Genomic DNA, 22298 nt, shown 5'->3' with positions numbered 1-22298 from the left:
ATACTGCTAAGACCCATTGCATACTCCTTTATTTTCGCTAAGTTTGTTTTAAAAACGGCGCGATAGTTTTGCGTTTAAATCGATTTATATGCGGATCCACCCCATTCAGGAAGACCGTCATGTTTGTTGCGTCGGTGACGTCATTTGCCCAATGCGTGGCATCCCATTGTATGCACTTGCAGACTTGGCTTTCTCGGCATCTCGCGCTTCAGATTTTTTGTTTATCCTCCGTGTTTCGAGCGCGTGATTTCGAGACAATGGCGGCATCGCTCGCTTCGTCGGAGACTTGAGCCGCGTTTACATGAATGCGACTTAGTCGCATCAAATCAAGTTGTCCCATTTAATGCGGTCATGTAAACGACATAATGCGCAAAGAAAGCGCATCGCATTCGAGGCACCAGACAGAGGTGGATCAAGATGGCAATTGCGCATTCATTCAGCCCATGTAAACGGAGGTCGCATCGCATTTTGGAACGGGGAGGATTATGGGAAGGCACTCGCTGCGGGAGCAAGTGAACAGCTGAGAACATGGCGGTGGCCAACCTCGTCGGCGGCGCGGAGAGCGGTCCCGCATTTTTTTCCCGAGAACAAACACGAGCTTTTATCGCGATATAAGCAAGCGGAATGTAGCGGAGCTGCTCGGTGAGGGCGGCCCCCGTCCAAGCCTCGCGAAGTACGACTTGCGCGTCCGAAGGGGTCCCAAAGGCTTCGGGGCAAGCACGAACGACAACGAGAGCTCCGAGCACTGTAGAGCACTGCATGGTAGCGCAGAACGAGCAGCTCCTACCTCGGTGACGTTCCTGGCTGCGCAGGAACCTTTCGGACAAGGGGGCCGGTTGGTCCGGTCGCGATCGGCGAGGTCTGGCGCGGCGAAGCGCGGAGGCTTCCTCAAAGCGGGCGCACACATGTCGCCTCTAATCCACAGTGACCCGGCGGCCCGGCCTGGAACCCTAAACGATTGGGTTTTGATGTTTCTTCCGTCTCGTAGCTTCTTCCACAGCACCGAAGACAGCGGGCACAATCTTTATGTTCACTGAGTGCGTCGAAAGGCCTCCACGTGCGATACACCGGAAAACGTGGTGCGGCTGGTTCCGGAAGTGCATAACTTCGAGCTTTGACATGGCCTGGCGCCACCTTCGTGCAGGGTTTGGTGCGCATTCTTGTAAACGTCGCCGCGTCAGCTTCGTTCGAAGAACGAGTGGAGTTGATGCGCTGAAGTCACTTTCATGTAAACGAGGCTTTGGACACTGATCGCTGCAGCGATGAGAGTAACTGCTCTCAAGAGATGTGGGAAGCTGGTCATTTTGAATTCAACCCGCTGACGACCAGCTCCAATGACGACGACAAGATCTTCACAAACAAACTCGCCTTCGTCTGCAACGATTTCACGCGTGCATGCAGGGCAGAAGGTCAAAGGGCAAGTGGGCGAGGGCGACAGTAGCGTTAGAGTAGCCGAGAAGTGTGAGAATGTGCGATCGTACTGTGGTGAGATGAGCATGGGGGCACCTAGAAGGAGAGAGCGTTCCCCTACACATCATCATCACATGGTCTGTGGGCAGTGTTGCCTGGTCGCCAGATGAAAATAATCGACATTTGTAAATTGATTATTGCAATTACTAGAGCTCTCAAATCGCAAAACTTTGTGTATATACTGTGGGAATTCCCATCCATCTTGGAGAATGACACGACGCACTAGTTGAGCAACACAGTCTACCGTCATCACATACATTGCGACAGCCTTTTATCAGCGGCGGAGCGCCGCTCGTGTGGCCTCGGCTTCCTTGCACTGGAAATAACCACTGACGCGATAGGGCAACCTGAACCAACGCTTTGGATTTCCAAGTTGCCCACCATACAAAGTAGCCTATTTCATTTCAAGAATAATCTACTCGTTTAATCTTTGTGTCCCTTTAACTATCCTTATAGTTTTCTAAAAAAAAGAAAGGCAATTGATTTTTCTCCTGAAAGGAGACTTCATTTCTAGCTCATTGGCAATTCATGTCATTGGTTTAGGGGAGAACTTTTGTGTGGCATTTAGTTGCATGGCGGTCCTTTTGTATCTTTCTAGGCTGGTACAGGGGATTCTGCTTGAACAACAAGTCAGTCAAGGTAAGCATTCTTACTGCATATTCGTCTTAGATTTCTCTCGTGCCTGGTAATCTGCATCTCTATATGCCATTGCTTATCACTAAGCTTAATTTTGCTACGCACATCCCCGTTTGTTATCTTATCGTAGAATTTGTCTGACTGCCAGTCCCAGACCACTTTTAGGGCAGAAGAGTGCTCCAAGTTCAAGTGCTCCTCCAATTAGTTTTTTTTTTTTTTTTTGTGCCTAACCTTTAGTTGTTGAAAAAGCCTTTGGTCTGTTTCATTTTTTTTTGTTCATAATAGTATCAACAGTGGATCTTCGAGTTTCTTGAGGCCCTCGGAGGTAAATGCCAAAAAGCTACAGCGGAACTGTAGTTTTGAGGCTAAAGCCTTATATGTCTCATTACACAAAAAGGCGTCGGCGTTGTTCCCGAAAGATGGCCATCAAAATATGTCATCAAGCACGTGCTGCTCAAGGTCAAAGCGGACGCGCCTCAGAAATAAAACGCAAAGAAAAGCACTGCAACGCAGATGCTTGGTCACGGAAGCTGTGAAGCCTGCGCAGTGGGGGAGCGTGATGTGACTGCTGGAGTGCTGTCTGCAAAAGGAAGACGTGGTGCACTGCGTGTAGGAATGCTTTCACATTCCTACGCGTAAGCTATTTTTTTGTTTATTTCCGTGTTTCTGTTAATGCCACATTGTTACATTGGTGAATCTCGAGACTTAGAGAGAGTTCTTTTATTTTTTACAGGGAATTTTCCCAGCATCATGTGTGAGGCTAAAGAGCTTCCGAATCAGCAATGAAGGGTAAGCAGTCAACTTGGACCTGTTACCTCGTGGAATGGCAAACTTGGGTGACAAAATTTCGATTGCAAATGTGTGCACAGGACAGAGTCGCCCAGTTTTACTATGAAGCATTTTTTATTTTAAGGCTGATGTTGGTAGAGACCATACAATTATTTTTCAGAATTCCTCCCTACTCAAAATGTGTCTCACAATGTAAATACAGTCGAATCTCGTTAATTCAAGCTCGGGGGGGACCGAACGTTTGTTTGAATAAAGCAAAGTTTGAATTACCGGAAGCTTCCTCCCATAGAGAGACATAGGATGAGACCTGCATGTTAGTTTGAATTATCCACAAGTTTGAATTAACGAGATTTGGCTGTACTCCACTAAAAATCTTTTTTCTTTTTCCGGGGAAAGTGTATTTTTTGACACAAGTGTCCTATCGAAGCACTTAAAAACATGTATTTTGGGAGTTAAGTGTCCCTGTAATCGATCCAACCACCTGCTTAAGATCAAAACCACTCTTTTTCCCAGGCCGTACGAGACGGTGGTCGGTGCAGACGAACCGACGGTGTTTGAGGCGGCCTGCGTGCTGCGAGAGTGGCACCCTGTCTGGAAGAAGCTCTACCTGGTGAGTGAGTGGTGGATAGACGGAGCTTGAGCTCCTCTCAAATGAGCTTTTGATGGGCATCCAGAATGACTGCATCTTTGGGCCAATTCCAACAGTCAAATGTCAGGAGGTGGTCTGGCAACCGGTGCTTTGCTAAGAGCCTTAGCACCCAAGAGCCTCTTGGCAGAACGTCGGCTGCCACTTGGGAGGCTGCCCCATGGTTCTTTCCCGAGTCCTTCCGCCTAACTTTGGCCGCCTTTGTGTTTGGTCCGTACACAACTCTATTCGTTCACTCTTCTTTGGGGGGATCGTGGCAGCATTACATTGGAACAAGTGACCGAGCAAAAACTTTGAGGCGTGTGGTTTAATCGAGAACTGAAGTGGACTGCACACATAAATAAGTTAACATACGAGTTATCGCAAGTTGTTGGTTGTATTTGTAAAATATGGAGTCTGGTGCCTAAGTGGCTCGTTGAAACATTGTACTACTCTATTTTTCTCTCCAATGTGCTATGGAATTCTTATCTGGGTCACAACAACAATGTCAGATTACGATCAGTCATTAATTCTGCAAAACAAAATGTTCTGTGCATACTCGAAAATTGTAGAGGTAATGTGAGTGAACTGCGCACTCAACCACTCTTTATTAAATATGTTAAAAGCAAATCAAATATATTACCTTAAAGCATTCCAGTTCATTTCTAAAAGAAAGTTACATGTTACGCACGGCGAAAGAGGAACATTGTCGTACCAGTTGCGTCACAAAAAAATGAGGACACCCTATATCGGATCTAATTACGGAAGACAGAGTTTAAAATATCAAGCTTATTAAACGATGGTTTCGTTATGAAGTATGAACAATCTTTCCCAATATTTAAAAACAAGTGCAGGGCATTGCTGGTGGGCGCCGATATACGCTCCATGCGGGAACTATAGGGGCCGCTTTGAAAAACGCGCCGCTAGCGGAGGAGCTGGCGTTCGACAGTGAGGCGCGCTCAGCAGCCTGCTGCGCCTTTTCGCATGCCAGGCTATGGCGGCAGAAGCGCGTACGGACGGAACGCTTTTTGAGCCATTGAGGGTGACGTTGCAAGAGTGCTGGGGCAGAAGGGCATTGAGCTGTTCTTCGCTTCTTATGTTTTCAGTTTAAGTCGTTACTAGGGCTAATTTCTCTAGTTGCGGCCGAAAAAGGAGTTGGAGCAATTTTCCGAAAAACAAGACAGCCGCCACCATAATTGCTCCGAGTGGGAAATTTATTTCGTTCGTCACTGTAAACGTAGGACCGCAAGAACGATGATATTTGGAGGTGAGTGACATGTGCACAAAGTGTGCCAAGTTTCATTAAGACAGCAGGTGTGAAAATTATGCTTCTAACGAATAAAGAAATAAAGCTGTACGGGATATCCAATATTGGACACAAAATGTTGTGTTATAGCGGGCTGTGCAAATGGCAGATTTGGGCACACAGGTGCTTGGACTTGACAGTAACATGATACAACACTTATTATGCCAAAAAGAGGTGGCATGGGATAACCAGGTGGAAATTTGGTTTGGGCGGCGTAACTCAATCGGAACCGGTTTTGATCATGAAAAGGCTGTCAAGAGAATACCACTGGTCGTGGGAGGTGGAGACTTTATCGGTAGGAAGGGACTAGTGGGACTGTAGTTCCAATTGAAACAACTTTACGAAAGGTACTTCCAAAGCCGAGAAAGCAAAGTTGCGGCCAACACACGGTTTCGTTGTCAAGGGCTTTTGCGGTCAGCGGTTGTGTAATAACCTGTTGTGCGAGGTGCTGATTTTCAGCGCACTGGTACTTTGACATGACCGTAACTTGACGCAACACTTATTAAGCCAAACAGAATTGGCAGAGTGAAACCAGGTGGAAATTTAGTTTAATCGTCGTAACTAAATGTGAACTGGTTTTGACCGTCAAAAGCTGTCAAGATAATACCACTCATCGTGGGAGGTGCACACTTTACAGGTAGGAAGGGACCAGTGGACGGTAGTTCCAGTTCGAACCACTTTGCGATAGGTGGCTCTAAAGCCGAGAAAAAAAATTGTTGTCTACAGAACTCGGGGTGTTAGCGTTTCCACATCCAAAAGGAGGCTGATCAACAAAGAAAGCACACCACATAAACTTCCATACTCAAACGTCGATTCTCCATGATTTCGAGTTTCATTGTTGTTTTCGTTAGATTTATATTTGTTACTTTTTTTTACCGTTGGAATCTTTCTTCATGAGGTACAGACTGCGTGCCATACTGGTCTGGAAATATCATTGACGCGTACAATGGGAACGAAACTCCTTAGGAGGGCATTCCTCCAACGAAATTGGCAAGGCATACCCGCAAGTGTGGGATGGCATTGCAGTTCGTCCCATAGGCATGTGGGCCCTACTGGTACGAAAACAAACGCAGAGCGCAAAGCGGCTGTGTAGAATATGTCAGCTGTGCCGACACAGTGGCAGACATGATCGGGAGACCAAATTTCTCGCGTCCTACGGCTCAGGTCCATCGTTATTGTTGTTCCACAAAACATCGGCGAGGTGAAAAACGGTGAAACTTTGTCCCCACAAGATACGACGCATAGCTATTGAAGCACTTAATGACGCAGCACAGGCAGCACTTCATGGTGTGAACCCAGCGCAACCGCACTGCTCCAACTTCAATGCGTACCAACATATGCGGCGTGGTATCGGTTTCGCTTTTTCTGGGGTTCTCACTGCCTACTTTCGGTACCGGCGGCGCGCCAGTTGCGTCGCACGGAGTGCATGCACACACTCTAGGTGAACCAAACTTAGTTTACACTGTAACAAAGAGCTGTTATGATTCTTTGTTTCACAATCTAGGGTCTTTTTTTATTATCAGTGCTGATTTCCATGTTGTACATGCTTATATTGTATAGCCATACTTTGTTATGTACTTCAAAATATCAGTTAGTTTTTAAACATTTTTCTGAGCATCTTTTTTTTTTTGTCGTGGGGTTTGGTAGAACACTATTCTATGTATTTAACCTTAAGGGACCAGTGCCTCAACAGGCTTGACAACCTTCTGCACTGGTCCTTTTTCAAACACAATCAAACACCCCCCCCCCCCCCCCCCCCCCCCCCCAAAAAAAAAAGGTGTATATACGGTAAACTTTGGAAAGATGTAACATCCATCAGTGCTCTGCATAAGGTATTGCACATTCACTTTTATGGTTGCCAGGATCTACTGCATACTTAGATGCTATGGCCCAAATTTTTTCTTTATTTTGTTCTTTAAAGCCAGGAGCTGACCTGTGATTGTAATCAAAGAACAAAGACCTATAGCTCTTTCCAAGGAAGCCTGAAACTGGGAAAAGCCACGGCCCACAGAGGCTGGATCACAGTTCAGCCAGTGCGTGCTTGCAACTGCGGCGAGCACAAGGTGCCCGTGCAGAATGCTCAAACACAGTAAGGAACATGACCTGAGCTGCTTTTATGGAAAGATGTACGTTGGTGAGCAAAATTTTCAGACCTATCGAGCTAACGCATGAAGCACAACGCACGCACACCAGTAGGAAGCTGCGAAGCTTCGTGTGAGCGGTGCGATTGATGTGATAATTGTGTAGTCTTATCGGGAGTAGGAAACTGTTTTTGTCTTCTTTCTTTCTTTAACACTCGAGAAAGAAAAAACAGAAATTGAGAAGAAAAGGAAACATTGACTGCTACTTTAAAGGGGCCAGTTAATCGGAGCTGCTGCTCTTCAACCGTTTTTCGAAGTGTCTCCTTGCAACTTTTTAGATTGTTGCTCGTGAAGTCTCAATGATTTTGGCATCTTCGTCTGTGAGTTGAGACATTGACATGGCCGGCATGTGTGGTGAGGGAGGTTTACCCAAGTTGATTGGAAATGCTGGGATGTAAATGTTTGTTCAGAGTTCCTTTATAGAGCTGAAAGCTTCCTTTTCCTTCAATGCCATGCATGCCAGTGGGGATGAACTCCAAACTCTATGCACAATGAAACTGGCAGAACCAGGGTACAGTGTTCTAGAGAGGAATAGTGAGTCCAGATGCTGGCAGGAGAGGTTACTCTTTCTGTGGATGCTAGTAGAGGGCGCCACCGCCGCCTTGTTCTGGAGTTCTCCGGCCTGCCGGCACCACTCCAAAGACTTACGCAAAGCTCTGTGCGACCACCGCTGTTTTAATTCCATTTTATTTAAAATAATATTTCTGAAATCATAGGTTTGAAGCATATCGTAAAACCGCCTATTATTCCCGTGCTTTACTGCTGCTTCTGGTTCTCTAATTTGTTAAGTGGCGCGGTAGCACCTTCTACCGTTACGAGCGCACTCACGCTACAGTGCCGCTGAGACAGGAAATGACCGCCCAATGACCCAGCTGAGGGTGACATCCTCAAAGATTAACGGAGCAGCCCACTTACGTAATCCCCACCCCCACTTTGCACTTCTATTCTTATTGTAATCCGCTTAAAAAGGTCATGATATGATTTCTTTCTCAGCTTTAATCCTCAACTCAAAAGCGGATTGAGGAATCACGCCGTCGTCACGTGCTTGAGCAACAGTGCGAGGACTCGAAGCTTCCACCGTGCTTTCTAAGCGCATCCTAGAACTTGTCATTCGCAAGTGACGATAACTTCTGTCAGGGCACCCATTGGGCACAAACGCGAATCCAAATGTTCGTCGACAGATTGATTGTGGACGACCGCACACGTCCGAGTGACGCAGTTCTCGTGTCCAATGCGAGAGCTGGTGTCGGGTGACGTGCTTTGAACACTGCTGACGTGTTTTGGGTGCAACGGTTGTATCATGGTGAAAAGGCGGACTGCTTTTAAAGGCAAAAAGGTACGAAATAGTTCTCTCTATCCTTAAATGCTTGTACCAGAAAGCTGACTTTTGGCTTTTTACCCTCCTTCTTTTGGCCCACTAAACAGTATGCAATGTGTAATGTCCCAGTGTAAAATAATTTATCCCAGCCAAAAATTTATTTCATGGCCCCTTTAGATATGGAAATCAAAACAGTAAAAATAGATTGAAAAAAGAAAAAAAAAAAGGCTTGCAGAATGCTGGAGTTTTTTTTTTTTACAAAGAGGGCAATGTAAATTACCTGGATCCACAAGTTTGAAACTACGAGTCTAGTTTTTAACATTCCCGTTTTTGTTCCGTCAGGCGGTCATGACACATGAACACAGCACAGCCTATCGGACGGAATCTTGCAGACAACTCGGGAACGCAGCTTGGTGAAGGAACTTTCGATTTTTTGTTACATCCCGGTTTATGTTTGAAATAAAACGGCGCTATCTAGCTCGTCCGGAAGTCCGTTTTCTAAGCAGTGCTCAGGAAATTGTTTGCAGGAAAAGCTTTTTTCATCTACGCGAGAAAAGCAAAGAAGCACAAGGTTTAATTTTGAAACACTTTGGGGCTTTTGTAATGGAACTTCAAGCTGTAGCCAGCTGACATTAGAATCGCTTGTTTGAGTGCTATGTGCTCTTCTGACACAATGAATACAAGTATGTTCATCGCCTACGAATAACAGACGCCTACTTTGACGAGCCCTCAGTTGGCGCAGTGCCTAGATCAAATTTTCCTACCATGCTTTCTATAAGGTGAGCACAATCCTTTATTGCTCTCCATAAACCGTATCCCTTTCCAAGTGAAAGTTATTTCATCGTCGCCCAAAATCGTACTCAATTCCCATTTTGCTACCAGAACATCTTTTTCTTTTTTTCAGAACATTTTGAAAGGGCAGTTAGTGCTTTTCCATTGATAGCCTTTGTACCCTTGGGGATTGCTAACAATAACCTGGTTCATCGGTCTGCAGCATGGCCAGGGACTTGTCCTTCCGTTCCCCTTCCAAAGATAGGACACGGACATGATATTTCCCCTCTCAAACTGGAAAGACGAATTCCTCAGATCACTGAATCTGTCTAAAGAATGACAAAGAAAGGTGGTCCGGGGTAGAGATCGAAACAGACATGTTTGCCTCGCGAAATTGCCTTGCCAAGCATATCACTTGTGTGTGCGTCCCTCTTTACCGGAGATGCTCGTTGGTATAGTTCATTTTAGGTCAATCTGTTTCTCTTCATTGCCCCGACTTCTGGTGTGACGTTAAGCAGATTCTAGTAAGAAAATTACGGGAGTTGCTCTGGTATTCTTAAGGGATGCTTCCTTTTGGGCCTTTGCTTGCCCATTTTCTGTCTAAGTGGTGTGGGAAACCTTGGAAGGGATTAGCCAGCCAGACTCGTGCCTATAAACAACCTAAGCTTTGGCACATGTTTTTTTTGTTTTTTTCTCCTACCTTTTGATCCACTCGCGTTTTCTGCTCAATAAACGCCCAGCTGCGTTTGCCTTGTCCGTTTTTGTTTTAATTCCCCATCTCGGGCTTCATAATTCTGTATGTGCAAAATGTTTGCGCTGTCAAAAAGCGGATGTTCTTTAAATTAAATGAAGGGCCACGAACTCTGAGCGACTGCAACGCGCTGGCAGTTCATGGCCATGCAGCGAGATTGTTCAGAGAAAGTTGACTGAAGAGCCACCACTATCCTTCGGCTCTTTCCTACGTTTGCGGGTTCCCTTGCCCGGGCTGTTTCCGTGGCCGGGTGGACCAAGTACCCCCCTCTAGGCAAGTGCAACCAGGGGCACCCAGCAACGCACACGCGCATAGACCGAGAAAAGAGGTATAAGGATGAGCGGGCTGTTGCGAAAGCCTCAACACCTTCCAAGCCTAGTTCAAAGTCAGGTCCATGTGCATAAGAAAAAAGAGGCTGAGAGGCAAAGCTAAAAAAAATTGCCCGGGCAATCTCATGACATGATGCGAATGGACAGTGTTAGCTGGTGCAACATTTTGATGATATTGCGTTGCGATTGACTGGAGATTCTGGCAATTTTGCGTCGTGAAGTGTCATGCGTAAACCTCAACCGATCACACACAAAACAGCTAATACCGAACACATGTTCGTGGACGCGCTGCGCAAATTGCTCGGTCGCACCAGCGTGTCCGTTCTTCACTCTGCAACATTCTATGTGCCGCTTCATGTTCACGCGCAGCATTATCTTGACGCCAAATGCATTCCATCCTAACGCCCAGGGTGAGACCACCGACAAGTCAACAACATTCTCTCCCTCGAGCATGTTTACGCCGTCGAGCAGCCGCTGGTTGCTCCGGCGTATGCTTTGGGCACCCCATTCTCGCGCGCAAAGGCCTGGAGCGCCGAGGGGAACTGAAGGCGAGACATGCTGGTGGTGAGGAGAGCGATCCCACGAGCCCCAGCGCAATCACGATTGGTCGAATGCGCTGTGCCTCAACCGCGAGGGTATGACTGCTCTGGTCGCCCTGTCCCGGCCCCAAAGCCACCTGCGATAAACGCGCGCATGCTTCGTCCGTTTTAGGCAAGACGACGCTCGCCCAGCACGGCAGACACTGTGAAGGAGGAGCGAATGAAAAGAGGCAACTCGATGTGTTGCCTCTGGTGGCAGTTTAAGTTAACTGGTCATGGAAATGCCGGAAATGGGAAATTAATACCCCCCATTAGAATTCTGGGGTACAGGTCATTATGAATGTAACAGCGGGGAGGGCGTCAGTGAGGTTCTGCTGTAAGGGCGATTGTGTCAATATTTTTTTGTATATGCTTTGTCTCTGTCTGCACTTCATGAGCAGAACTAACGGTCAATAGCGGTTTTTGGTAGCGTATGCATAGTCGCTTGGCTCAACTAGGGTTGAAGTTAAACGAAGGAAGCTCGTAAAATAAGTTATCTAAATGAAAGTGGCTGAATGTGCTACTATCTTGATTCCTGTCCGTTACCAAAACATCTTCTTGATCGATTGCACAATCATTGCATTAGGTGACATACTCTGAAGGTTGGCGTATTTTCTTCATGTTAAAGTAACCTTTTAATGAGCAAAGCCTGCACGTTTCCTTTGCTGCGCAGCGTGCGAATATCCATTCAGTACGATCTACGCAGTCAGACGAGCAAACGAAAATGTCCAGAAAACATTTAGAAAGTTGCATTATTAAAGCAATTGAAGCTCACCTGTGCAGTTAATGCACAACCTTTCCTCTTGGGCGAGTGACTTGTTCCTGCAGATCATTCACATTGTGAAAGTATAGGACAGAAAGTATAGGACCAATGAGAAACATGGCTGGCCGACCTTTCCCACTGTCTGATATCACGCCGCTCTCCGACGTCGACAAAAACGGTTCAGATCACACTCCTGCATTCTTGGTCGTTTGCGAATCAACTATGATAGAATTGTCATGTGATTTGTAGAAAAGCACATACCGTATTTACTCGCAGAATGAACACACTTTTTTTTCCGAAAAATCAATGCAAAGTTGGGGGGGGGGGGGGCGTTCATTACGCGAAGTAAAATTTTTGCGTCCGTATTTACTCGCATAATGAAATGAACGGACCTTTTATCCTGCAAAATCGAAGTAACTTCTTATCTCTTTGCGCGCGGCGCCCAACCCCGTAACCAACTAAGCTGTGCAAAAAAAAAACTTTTTTTTAAAATTTCTTCGGTGTTTTTTTTGCCGCCTTTCGCAAGCTGTTTTGTTTGCTTAGGCGTTGATTAGGCGAGGGCTCTCCGCTTATCTTTCTTATCTCCTTGCGCGCGGCGCGCGACGCACGACCCCCGTAACCAAACTGCGCTGTGAAAAAAAAAAGAAGAAAAAAAGTTCCTCTTTGTTTTTGGTTTCTCTTAGTTCCGTGGTTTTTTTTTTCTTCTTTTTACCGCCTTTCGCAAGCTGTTTCGTTTGCTTAGAGCGCTTCTCTTGGGTTCGCGCGCCGACGCGCGAAGCCAAAATTTAAACTGCGCTGTGCAAAAAAAAAAAAAAAAGCTTCTCTTTGTGTTTTTTTTTTTTTTCTTGCTTCCGTTGGATCGTTGGGAATTTTTTTAACTCCTTTTGCAAGGCGTTTTGTTTTCCCACGCTGCCCATGCATTCACGACCTCGCTGCACTAGAATAAAAAAGTGCGTTCATTTCGCGCGCGTGGGTGGAGGAGGTCAAAATTGTGGCCTCCGAGTTGGTTGTGCGTTTATTACGCGAGGGAAAAAAAAAGTCGAAATTTTGAGAGCCGACTTGGGGGGGGGGTGCGTTCATTGTGCGAGTAAATACGGTATCCAGACATTTTTCCTAGAAAGGTTGCATTCAGAAAGGCGCAAACATGACATTGACATTTTCGCACATTTCGTTTGTGCAGATGAATGCGGAATGCCAAGTTTCACGACCTAAATTGATGCCGCTTGTGCACACATTGGACCGCGCCAATAGCTTTTTTGGCAGCGTCTCGGCGGTACAAGGAAAGCCAACGAGGGCGCGTTGGGGCCTACAATGTCGCACACTTTCTGATGTCGGGTGCCTCGAGCACCGGGAAGCGGTCTGCTAACAGAGTTCTCTGCAGCTGGAGCTAGAACTACTCATTAAGCTACTCTTCCGAGTAAGGACACTCCCTTCCTTGTTGCTTCAAGTCATTGTTGAAAGTTATTTGTCTGAAATCGCGAGAGACGCTTTTCCCCCTCCTAGAACGGCCCAAGTAAAACAACATCGCCTGAACTGCCTCACACTGTCTCAAGCTCGGGAATTCGCGTTTTCCAGTCGTATATCGCCAATCGCACCCGGTCTAACCTATCTAACAAAATGGCGGCTTGCACGAGGCAGTTAGAATAGAGTGTCAGTACTCTAACCACACGGGGATTCTCCAGAGTATTCTCGTGGGTGCCACGTGGACATTCCAGGGAATGAGAAGGCCGTGCTGCTGCTACGTGGAGAAACAAGAGTGTCGAGGTGACACACCTACCTTACAATGATTGTCAGTATCAGATTCGTAGCAGCAGAAGGAAAAAATGGCAGGAAGAAGGGAATAGTGGAGTATGCAGGAAGCTCCATTTGTTCAAGCCAATGCTTGGAGGATGGGCCAATGTGCGGCAGAGGGAGCGCGTTTACAAAGTTCTTCCGTGCCGTTTGAGAATAGGACATAGCCACCTCACGCACTTCTATCTTCTACGTGGAAAGGACGTACCAGAATGGGAAAACTGTGAAGAAATCTATTTTGAAAGGGCCATGTACACCCTCAACTGTTGCTCAGTGACGATCCTTTAATTCCACATAAGAATGTGCTCAACTTTTTAAAACAGATTGGCATTTTACACTGTCTTTGAATTTTAAACCTAGTTTCTCATCCCCATGAGTGCGCTCACTCCGAGGGACCAGACGGGACAGAAGAGTGGGCCCTTGCCAGTGGCCTCGGCCCACAGTCTTGGCCCCCTGGGAGATAGACACAGCTTCACTTAAACGAAGCCAGAGCATTATTGGCGACTCCCTCGCCTGGGGCGTTATTTTGAATCGCTTTTCCCCAAAGGCTTCGGTCGGAGCTGTGTTATCGCAGACCATAGAAGTTTTCATTGACCATTTTAGTGTTTTTAGAACTCACCTTCTCTTGATCTTTTCTTTCGAATGAGACCTTGTATTGGGTGCACTTTAGCCTCAGTTACTCCTGTGCCATTGAAATTAAATGATCTCTCTACCCTGGTGGGTTCCCTAATTTGCTCGACTGTTCCAGTCCGCAACAGTCTGCTCTAAGCATTAGTGGCTTTAGGTTGGATTGGACCCGGGCAGAGACAGGGGACGTGTGTGCGGTGTGTCCCAGGAGCGGGACAGCGTCAAGTTCCTGGCCATCCAGAAGGTGATGTGCGACCTGCTGGAGTGGCGCCGGCAGATGGTCACGGGCAAGCTGACCCAGGACCAGATGTGGGACCTCAAGGTCAAGATGACCGCCAAGATCGACTGGGGAAACAGGCGAGGCTCCCTTTTGTCCCCCCACCCCCTTTGGCAGCTGTTCGACGTTTAATCCGTCTTGCAGCGAGAGGGAAGGTACGGTCGGCACTAATGGCGCGTTCACACTGGAAGCGGATCCGCGTTCGCGAAGCGGATCCACGCGTTCTCAACCGCAAAGCGGCTAGGATCGAGCGGTTGGTGCGCGTTTTTGTCAACCGCTTCGGGACCGATTTCTCCCAACCGCTTTCACGAACCGCAAAGCGGCAACCAATCACAACGCGACGCTGACGTGACGTCAGCGACTTTCAAAACAAGATGGCACCTGTCGCTGGTGAGGCGTCCAAGGCGTTGTAGTCCTAGCGCTGTAGTCTTAGCTTTCAACAAATCAACGGAGAAACTTGATGTTCACGTCCGTCTCTTGAATCCGCCGCGAAAAGAATTGACTCGTAATTTTAACGGGCTTCACACCGGTGATTTGGTTTGGGTAAAAGTTTGTTTATTATTCCGGGTGCCACAGCCCAAGCTCGCTACCTTGTTGATCTCTGCCTGTAGAACGTCGGAACCCGCCCCTGATCGACCGAAACGTCAGCCTTTCTACCCATTAAGATAGTTGCGTGAACTATTGAAAGCTTTCGACACCGTGCATGACCACCACGAAGGCCGATAGAGACGTCGTGAGCTTGATTGCGTAGCCAACGCACTACCGCGGAGGGGGCAGGGTACCTGCGCCAGCTCGACCTGTAACGTTTACTACTAATAAAATAAATAAAGGGAACCTACTCACGGAATAAAGTGTACGTACCAGACAATGCAGAGGTAATCCATACGGCGTTTATTTGATCATAGCCATGCACTGCGGTCGGCAAAGTAGAAAACGTGCGCCGAGCTTCCGGCACTATTAGAGTGCGGGCATTCTCATCACCGCAGTGATTGGACACGAGCCACTACTCGAGTGTCTGTCGAGGCATTGGTTGTTATGCGCCTAAGTCGACTGCTCGCGCAGTTCTCCTGTGCAATCCATGAGCTGCGCTCGACTGTCGTCAGGCGGATGGTTTCAATCTTCCATTTAGGTCGTCATGCTTCGGGAAGGCTAGACCGAAAGAAATAGTCCCTTTTTATGCTCACAATTTCACCGCGACAAAGAAGCTTCCGAATCAGTGGCAGTCCGCGCGAGTGTTCTTGGGCCAGACTAGGACCAGTACGCCTCTGCAAACTCACGAGCATGCCAACCCGACATCGTTTGGTGGCCCCTTCACCCCATGGGGAACAAGCCATACTGCCTGCCCCCATATATTATGACATCTGACGTCACTCTTTCAGGGTTGCCTCTCGGCCCTTTGGACCAAATTGGAAACCTGAATAGCGTTGAAAAAAAAATGTTGTTGTGACTCGCAATTCTAGTTGCTGGTTGAGACGGGTCTATTAATGGGTCGAACCAGTTTTGAGGCAAATGGTCCCGCGGTGTCTCTCTCCAGACTGCTGGACATGGACCTTGTTCCGCGAGTGGAGTGCGCCGTCGTGGATCCCGACATGCTGAGTCCCGTGGAGCTGTACCAGGTGGTGAGTGGGCCCTCCTAGCAGACACTGGGGAACGTATGGGGCAGACTGGAAAAGATGGCTGCACCCACTGTGCACTTTCGTCGTGCACTTTCGAGACATCGTAAAGGTGTTCTGCGTTTCTAGAACTAGTGTTCTGCGTTTCAGGATAAATCCGAGAAACTCGGAAAAACACCCGCCGGTGGAATTTTCGTCGATTCAAATTTATTCACTAAACTCCAAATTTCGTTGTAGGCATGGGAAAAGAAAAAAAAAAAGTCAATATTTTACGGATAAGTTTGGCGAGCGCACGGGTTCGGTGGTCTCGAGAAAATGCCACCCCAGTTTTCTTTCAAATCTCGGACCAGTGACAGAAGGATTCTTCCCGCTTATCTCGTCGAGATTCATTCGTGGCAATGGATCATTTTACTTTTGGGTCGTGACAAAAGCCACCATACCAGTTTACAGCTTGGGCACTATTTGTGCTTCTTAGAGGAAGGAAGGATTGTTTTTTTGTAACGGTGGAAGCTACGAAGCATAGAGATTTCATGGAAGGGGGAAGAGGGGGTGGACAGTTGAAGCTTCACACCCTTTACCACCCCCATGAATAGGATGGGATGGGCTTCCCAGCGACTACCTCTGGGAGTTAAGGGATTTTGCAGCGGTTGACTTTTGCCAAAGCAACGCTTATTTGCACCTGTTGTCGTGGGACAATCTCGTTTTGCCTATGGCAAGGCCGCCAGCACTGAATAGAGCGGAACAAAAATCAATCGATACGAACCCATTTGCTTGAATCTAGCACACGTTCGCACCTAAATATTATTTGTTTTCATTTTTGAAAAATACAAAGCACTACAATTGAGCTTCGAATTTCGGAGAATTTGGAATTGAACAAAAATAAACTCTGATCAACTCGGAATCTTCGGCAAAAAAAAACAAAAAAAACCCGAAAACACAAAATATTAATTATAACCACCTGTTTTGCCCGAATTTGTTGTAAAAAAGGCACATTTCTACTCTCTAATTCCTGTCAGTCAGTTGGTTGTGCTCTTTTTTGTGGACCATTCGGGATTGTGCAAACACTCGCTCGACATTTGCTCGGTACTACTAGAACCAGATTGTCAGTGTTGCACCTAACTTGGCCAGTCGGACAGTGACGCTTCTCGAAAGCAATTGCTTCATTTGCCTCTTCTAAACTGAGCATGTTGTACTTGGCAAAATATTCGAGCGAAGTCTTCAGGATGTCATCGTACCATGCAGCAAGCTTTGTCTGCTCATAAGACTTTTAGGATGATGCTTAGGGATCATTTCCACTTACTTGCAACAAGAAAAATAATATTAACGTTGCAGTTGTCAGTGCAGTTGGTTTTTTCGTTTTCTAAAGACGTGCCCCAATGGTCGAGTTTTTTTCTCCCCAAAAGAGAGTACAAAGGAAGAGTCAGTGCACAGAGCCTTTTTAATCATCCAATAGGAGCACATTCAGTGCTTGCAAGCTGTCCAGTTTGGAATAGGTAACTCTTCAAGTTGGTAAGAGTTCATGTTTAAAAAACAGTGCGACTGGGACAAGGATAGAAACGACAAGGTTCTCTTTGTCCTTGTCCCAGTCACACTGTTTTTTAAACTGTCTAGTTTGATAAGCATAAAATGAAAACACTAAGGGCGAAAAATTGTCGCCCTTTCTTTAATGGGTTTCGTTTTGGTGCATCTGCTTCCGTGACATTCCGGCAGCAGGGTGGGAATACAATGTTCCTAGTTTTCCAAACGCATAACAGACAATGGCATCCCCCAGGGTGGCGGGTGCGGTTTTGTGTTTAGGCGGGAACCTTCAAAGGTGTAATTGTCACCGGTGCCGACCATCAAAGGGGAGACATGAACCTTTAGAGCCAAAAATCTCTAAAAAGCTGTTTTTTTGGGAAATAGTGACTTTGAGGTCTGCAGCTATTTTTCTTTTAATTTCCCTAGTGTCTTAGCTTGGAGATTAATATTTGAGCCATAATATCACTTTATAATATCCACGTGGGCTGAAATTGCACTGAAGCTGATGCTAAAACAACACTTTCTCAAAACAGAAATTCTGGAATCCTCACAAATTTTCAGGAGGGATATCTTAGCATCTAGGGAAGACAGACATAGAACTTTTTTAGCAACATGTAGCTAAATATGCAAAGCATGCAATGTTGGAAGCAGATTTTGCTATAGAGGTGTAGGCAAGGTTTTAACTGAACCATTGTTTCATTGCTTGGTATAGCCACATATTGAGCACTGAATTTCAGTGTGTTGTAAAGTCATAAAGGTTCAATGTAAAAAGTGATTTCAACCTTGTATTCTTTATAATTTGTAGTAATGACCATATGTTAAAATATTCCTTTTTAAAAATGTTTTTTTACAACTGTTTCTGGACACTAAGTCTCTCCCGTCTCTAGTGTTTCGTGTAGAACTTGATGGTTATGTAAGCCCTTTTGTTGTTGAATAAATGTTAGCTGTGTTTGAGACTTTGTGTTTGTCTATGCCTTCTCAACCCAGTCTCGGGGTTTTAGTCAAATGTTTAAGTCTGGTCAATTATAATTATGCTAGAAACTAACCTACTAATTAAAAAAAAAAAAGGCAGATATTTGAAGTCCGCACAAAAGTCTGAACAAGCCTGTGCCGTTTCACTGGGCTTGGCAAAAAAAAGTGAAGAAAATGAAATGTGAAAAGCTCCATGACCAGTGCTGCCCCTTGAGGCAAGCTCAGGTGTCTCATTTCAAGGAAACCATCTGTATTGTAATGAGACATGCAGCTGGTCTTTGAGTTTAATCCTAGCTGAAATATGCTATGAGCAGGATGAGTGTTCTAGACAGATCTGGCATACATATTTCATCATTGGTCATAAAAGTTGATTTTGCTGATTTCCCGGTTCATTATCATTGTGAAGTATTTTTTTTTAGGATTCACAATTCTTTCTTCGATTTTCATCTATCGTAAGAAGGAAGATGAGCCGTGGAAGCATATTGGTATTGACAATTTTGCGCGTAACTATGACACTTGAACAAACAATTCCTATAAACCAGTTTTGTGTAGTTAATACCACATTGCTTTTATTTCAGCACTTGGAAAGTGTAGACAACATTGGAGGGCCTGCGGTGAGTGTTTTCTCTCATTAAATGGGGGCTCGAATGTTTTTGATTATTCGTAAGGGTATTCTTAGCAGTATTGTGTTTGTGAGCGAGTGTCTGCCTACAGTGTAGGTTCTTTGGCACTGTACCAACTCGAATAGAGCCTCAGTAATTTGGGATTGGGAGACATAACATCGTGGGAGAGTCTTTTCTATGGCCTATAAAAGACCACCAGAAATATCGGCACACTGGTGGTGCTAAAGTATGTCTCCCAAGGCCCCTTGAGAATGCCTCGGCTTTTGCAGCAGCTGCTGTCGCCTCTCTGATGAAACTATTTTGATGCGGAAAACAACACTTTAGGGGGGGGGGGGGCTCTTGGACCGAATACATATACTTGCCCAATGCTCTGGGGAACCGGGATTGTCTTCTTTACGCGTTCGCTCGGTTCCCGCGTGAACAAGGGTCCCGATTGACGGTTCGTTGCCGCGCAGGGGAGCACGCTGCGTCGCCGGGAGAAGGCGGTGTCGCGTGCGGCCCAGTCGCAGCAACTGTACCTGGCCATGCGGGACTTCAGCTACAACCCCGGGGAGAACCTCGAGCTGCGCTTTGCTCTGTACGATGCGCACGACGCCCAGTTCCTCAGGTGAGCGGACAACTGGCATTTGCTATTCTTTCTATGTACACCGGTCAATTCTATTTTCCAGAACGCAGCGTGATCGGTATCGGGGAGTTTTGGTGGGTCCTTCTTATAAGAATGCCCGACACTCTGCCAACACCTTTGCGCGTGCGTCATATTGTAGCGGATAAAAACAATCGCAGAAAAACTATTTATTTGATTTAAATGCGCGAGAGAAAGTTTGACTCGAGCGAGCGGTCTCAGCGTGGACGTGTCGGTTCTCCGTTTTGAAAACGAACCTGATGCCTCTGCTTACGCCGACGTCGGTGCCGTCTGATGGCATGCCAAAGCCAGCACTGGTTGCCAGTCGCCGGAGGTGAAACCGAGACCAAACTTGCACAATGTCCACAATATTGTTGTCGGGTGTCGTTATCGGAGGTATTGGAACGATCTACTAGAATTCTATTAGTGCGGTACACCCGAGATCTCCCAGAAATAATCTTCTTTTTCGTGTACTTCTAATCTCGAGAGACATCCCACAATTGTTTTTCACTCAAGTGGCTTCTAGGCTTCTTGTAGAGCAGGGGTTCTCAAACTTTTTGGTCTCACGGAACCCCAGGAAGCCTCAAAAACTGCCGCAAAGCCCCCCCTTCCCCCCTCTCTATATTTGCCGACCGAGAAGCAACAGATGCACAATTGTAGGCAATTCTGCTTGTGTAGCTTCCCACATATCCCCGCCATACCAATCGCAATGTCTGTACAAAGTAAGATGAAGGCGCTTTCCATGGCCCTGCCGCGCAGCTTGCGGCATGGTGATGGGGGGAAGGGGGTTGCAATTTGGCTGTTGGGAACCCATGAGACCAGCTCGTGGAACCCCTGTGTTCCCCGGAACCCAGTTTGAGAACCCCTGTTAAGAGGATGAGCCTTAGTGTTTGAAACAATGCCATGTTTACGGCACTTGATTCTTGCAACTCCGATGCTTTCCCCAGCATAGCAAAGCCATCTGGGACAATTACCCGGGTTAACTTCTCTGTCTTCCTCTTCATTGTTTCCTTCCAGCACAAGGGCATCGTTGATACGAGCTGCTGAGAGAGAATAAGCATTTATTAGTGCAATGGCGTTGAGGAGCTCATGTCTCAGGAAGTCTGGTGACTGCGTCGGCACCGGGGGGACCAGAAAATCCCATAATGCAATGCGCGCAGCCACGTGTGACGTCACACCTGGCTGTGATGCTAATGAGCCTATCGACCCACTAAATTTTGCAGAAAAATTTTTTGCAAAATTTAGTGGAAAAGTTTTTACGCCAAATTTATCGGAAAATTTACCCACTATATATACTGGAAAATTTTCTCGCCAAGTTTAGGGAATATCTTGTCGGCAAATTTAGTGGAAAATTTTCCCGCCAAATTTAGTGGAAAATTTTCTGCTAAATTTAGCGGGTTGATACGATCAAAACATTATAGCCACGTGTGACACCATGCGTCACGTGACATGATGTCACACGTGACGTCGACTCGTGACCCTACCGACTAGACCACACACACACGCGCTTGCATGGCTTGGGAACAGGTGCGGGTTTATATGAGAAGGCTTTGTGAACGGGGTCCGATAACGCTATCGCATTCCACTAGGCAAAGCTTAAGCGTCCTCCAGCGCTATGTCCCGGCTTGCTATGCTGTGAAAGAAGAGGAAAAAAAGCTAGTATAGTAAGGAAAAAAAAATATATAAAGAAAGAAGATAGAGAGATAAACAAAACAAAAAATTGCAGTAGCTTAGCTCGGCTATGCCAGGATATACGTAGCGTGAGTGATGATGATGGTTTATGTTTGACCCTCATTTCTTATATGGCTGTTTGTCCTTCATCCCACCCTTTTTGTCGTTTCAGTGAGAACTTTCTAGTCAGAATCGCCAAATGTGGCCAGTCCAACTTCCTCACTAATCACTTCACTGTGTTCACGGTAAGTGGGTTGAAACATAGAGTACTCATCTCTAATTACAAGGGCTGAATCACTTCAGAAATTTTGCCCTGGAGCAGAGCTGTCTTTGTCCTAGTTTGGTGCATGCTGCCACAGCTGCTTCCAGTCTATTCCATGTGGAGATATATCGAGCCAATTGAGCTAAGTTCAGTAACTGAATTTCATTGAAGGAAAAAGTATACCGTATTCACTCGCATAATGAACACAACAAATACCAATATTTGGCCTTTTTTTTTACCCCTCGCGTAATGAACACATCTCCAATTTTTGGCTCCACGAGTCTCAGATTGCGTCCAGTTTAGCTAGCCACCAAGCCAATTTTCTTTTGCTGCCAAGCGGTCAGACCAAGTCAAGCCAAGCCCAGCCGCTCTCGTAATGGCTGCAAGTGAGTAGTTGCGATAGTGGTCAATTGTGAAACCGAGCGCTGCACACACTTTTCGAAGCTTGGGTCGAGGAATTGCCCAGCCCCGGACGTTCTTTGCCTATCGGATGCATTGATGTCAACAAACACGCCATCGTCTAGTCCGCTTTCGGACAGTGAAATCATGAAAGTGGTGAGGCCTAAGAACGGTCGCGAATTTCTCTCCGTGCTGAGTGAGCCTTGTAGGGAGCTTTTCCTTCGGCAAAAGGCACGCCGAAAGCACCCTAAAGAGGTTCGCAAATTATAAACCATGGTTACTGCGGTGCACCCCTGACCAGTTGTGGGTGCGCCTCCATCACTGGAGACGTGCCACAGTACATTGCCATGTCATATTGACACCTAATATGACATTTGCATGAAGTGCATTAATGCATAAAGTTTACCCCACGTAAATGAACGCACTCCCCAAATATGCGTCATTTT

The 22298-nt window shown here is 46.5% G+C and overlaps 1 protein-coding gene across 2 annotated transcripts in view; it reads left to right on the top strand.

The window, feature by feature from the left end:
• LOC8037800 (dedicator of cytokinesis protein 3) overlaps positions 1 to 22298 on the top strand; it is a 285268-nt gene that overhangs the window by 4786 nt on the left and 258184 nt on the right. For both annotated transcript variants that reach the window (XM_040208926.2, XM_040208927.1), the window contains 8 exons: positions 2069 to 2109; positions 2840 to 2895; positions 3409 to 3505; positions 14104 to 14252; positions 15707 to 15791; positions 18854 to 18889; positions 19354 to 19505; positions 21364 to 21436. In XM_040208926.2, the coding sequence (XP_040064860.1) occupies positions 2069 to 2109; positions 2840 to 2895; positions 3409 to 3505; positions 14104 to 14252; positions 15707 to 15791; positions 18854 to 18889; positions 19354 to 19505; positions 21364 to 21436 (689 nt within the window). The remainder of the gene's footprint in view (positions 1 to 2068; positions 2110 to 2839; positions 2896 to 3408; positions 3506 to 14103; positions 14253 to 15706; positions 15792 to 18853; positions 18890 to 19353; positions 19506 to 21363; positions 21437 to 22298) is intronic.

This window comes from Ixodes scapularis, unplaced genomic scaffold (genome assembly GCF_016920785.2).
Source record: "Ixodes scapularis isolate PalLabHiFi unplaced genomic scaffold, ASM1692078v2 PGA_scaffold2__306_contigs__length_199485367, whole genome shotgun sequence".
Taxonomy (NCBI): domain Eukaryota; kingdom Metazoa; phylum Arthropoda; class Arachnida; order Ixodida; family Ixodidae; genus Ixodes; species Ixodes scapularis.
Note: the sequence above shows the minus strand (reverse complement) of the source record. Positions and strands in the feature narration are given on the sequence as shown.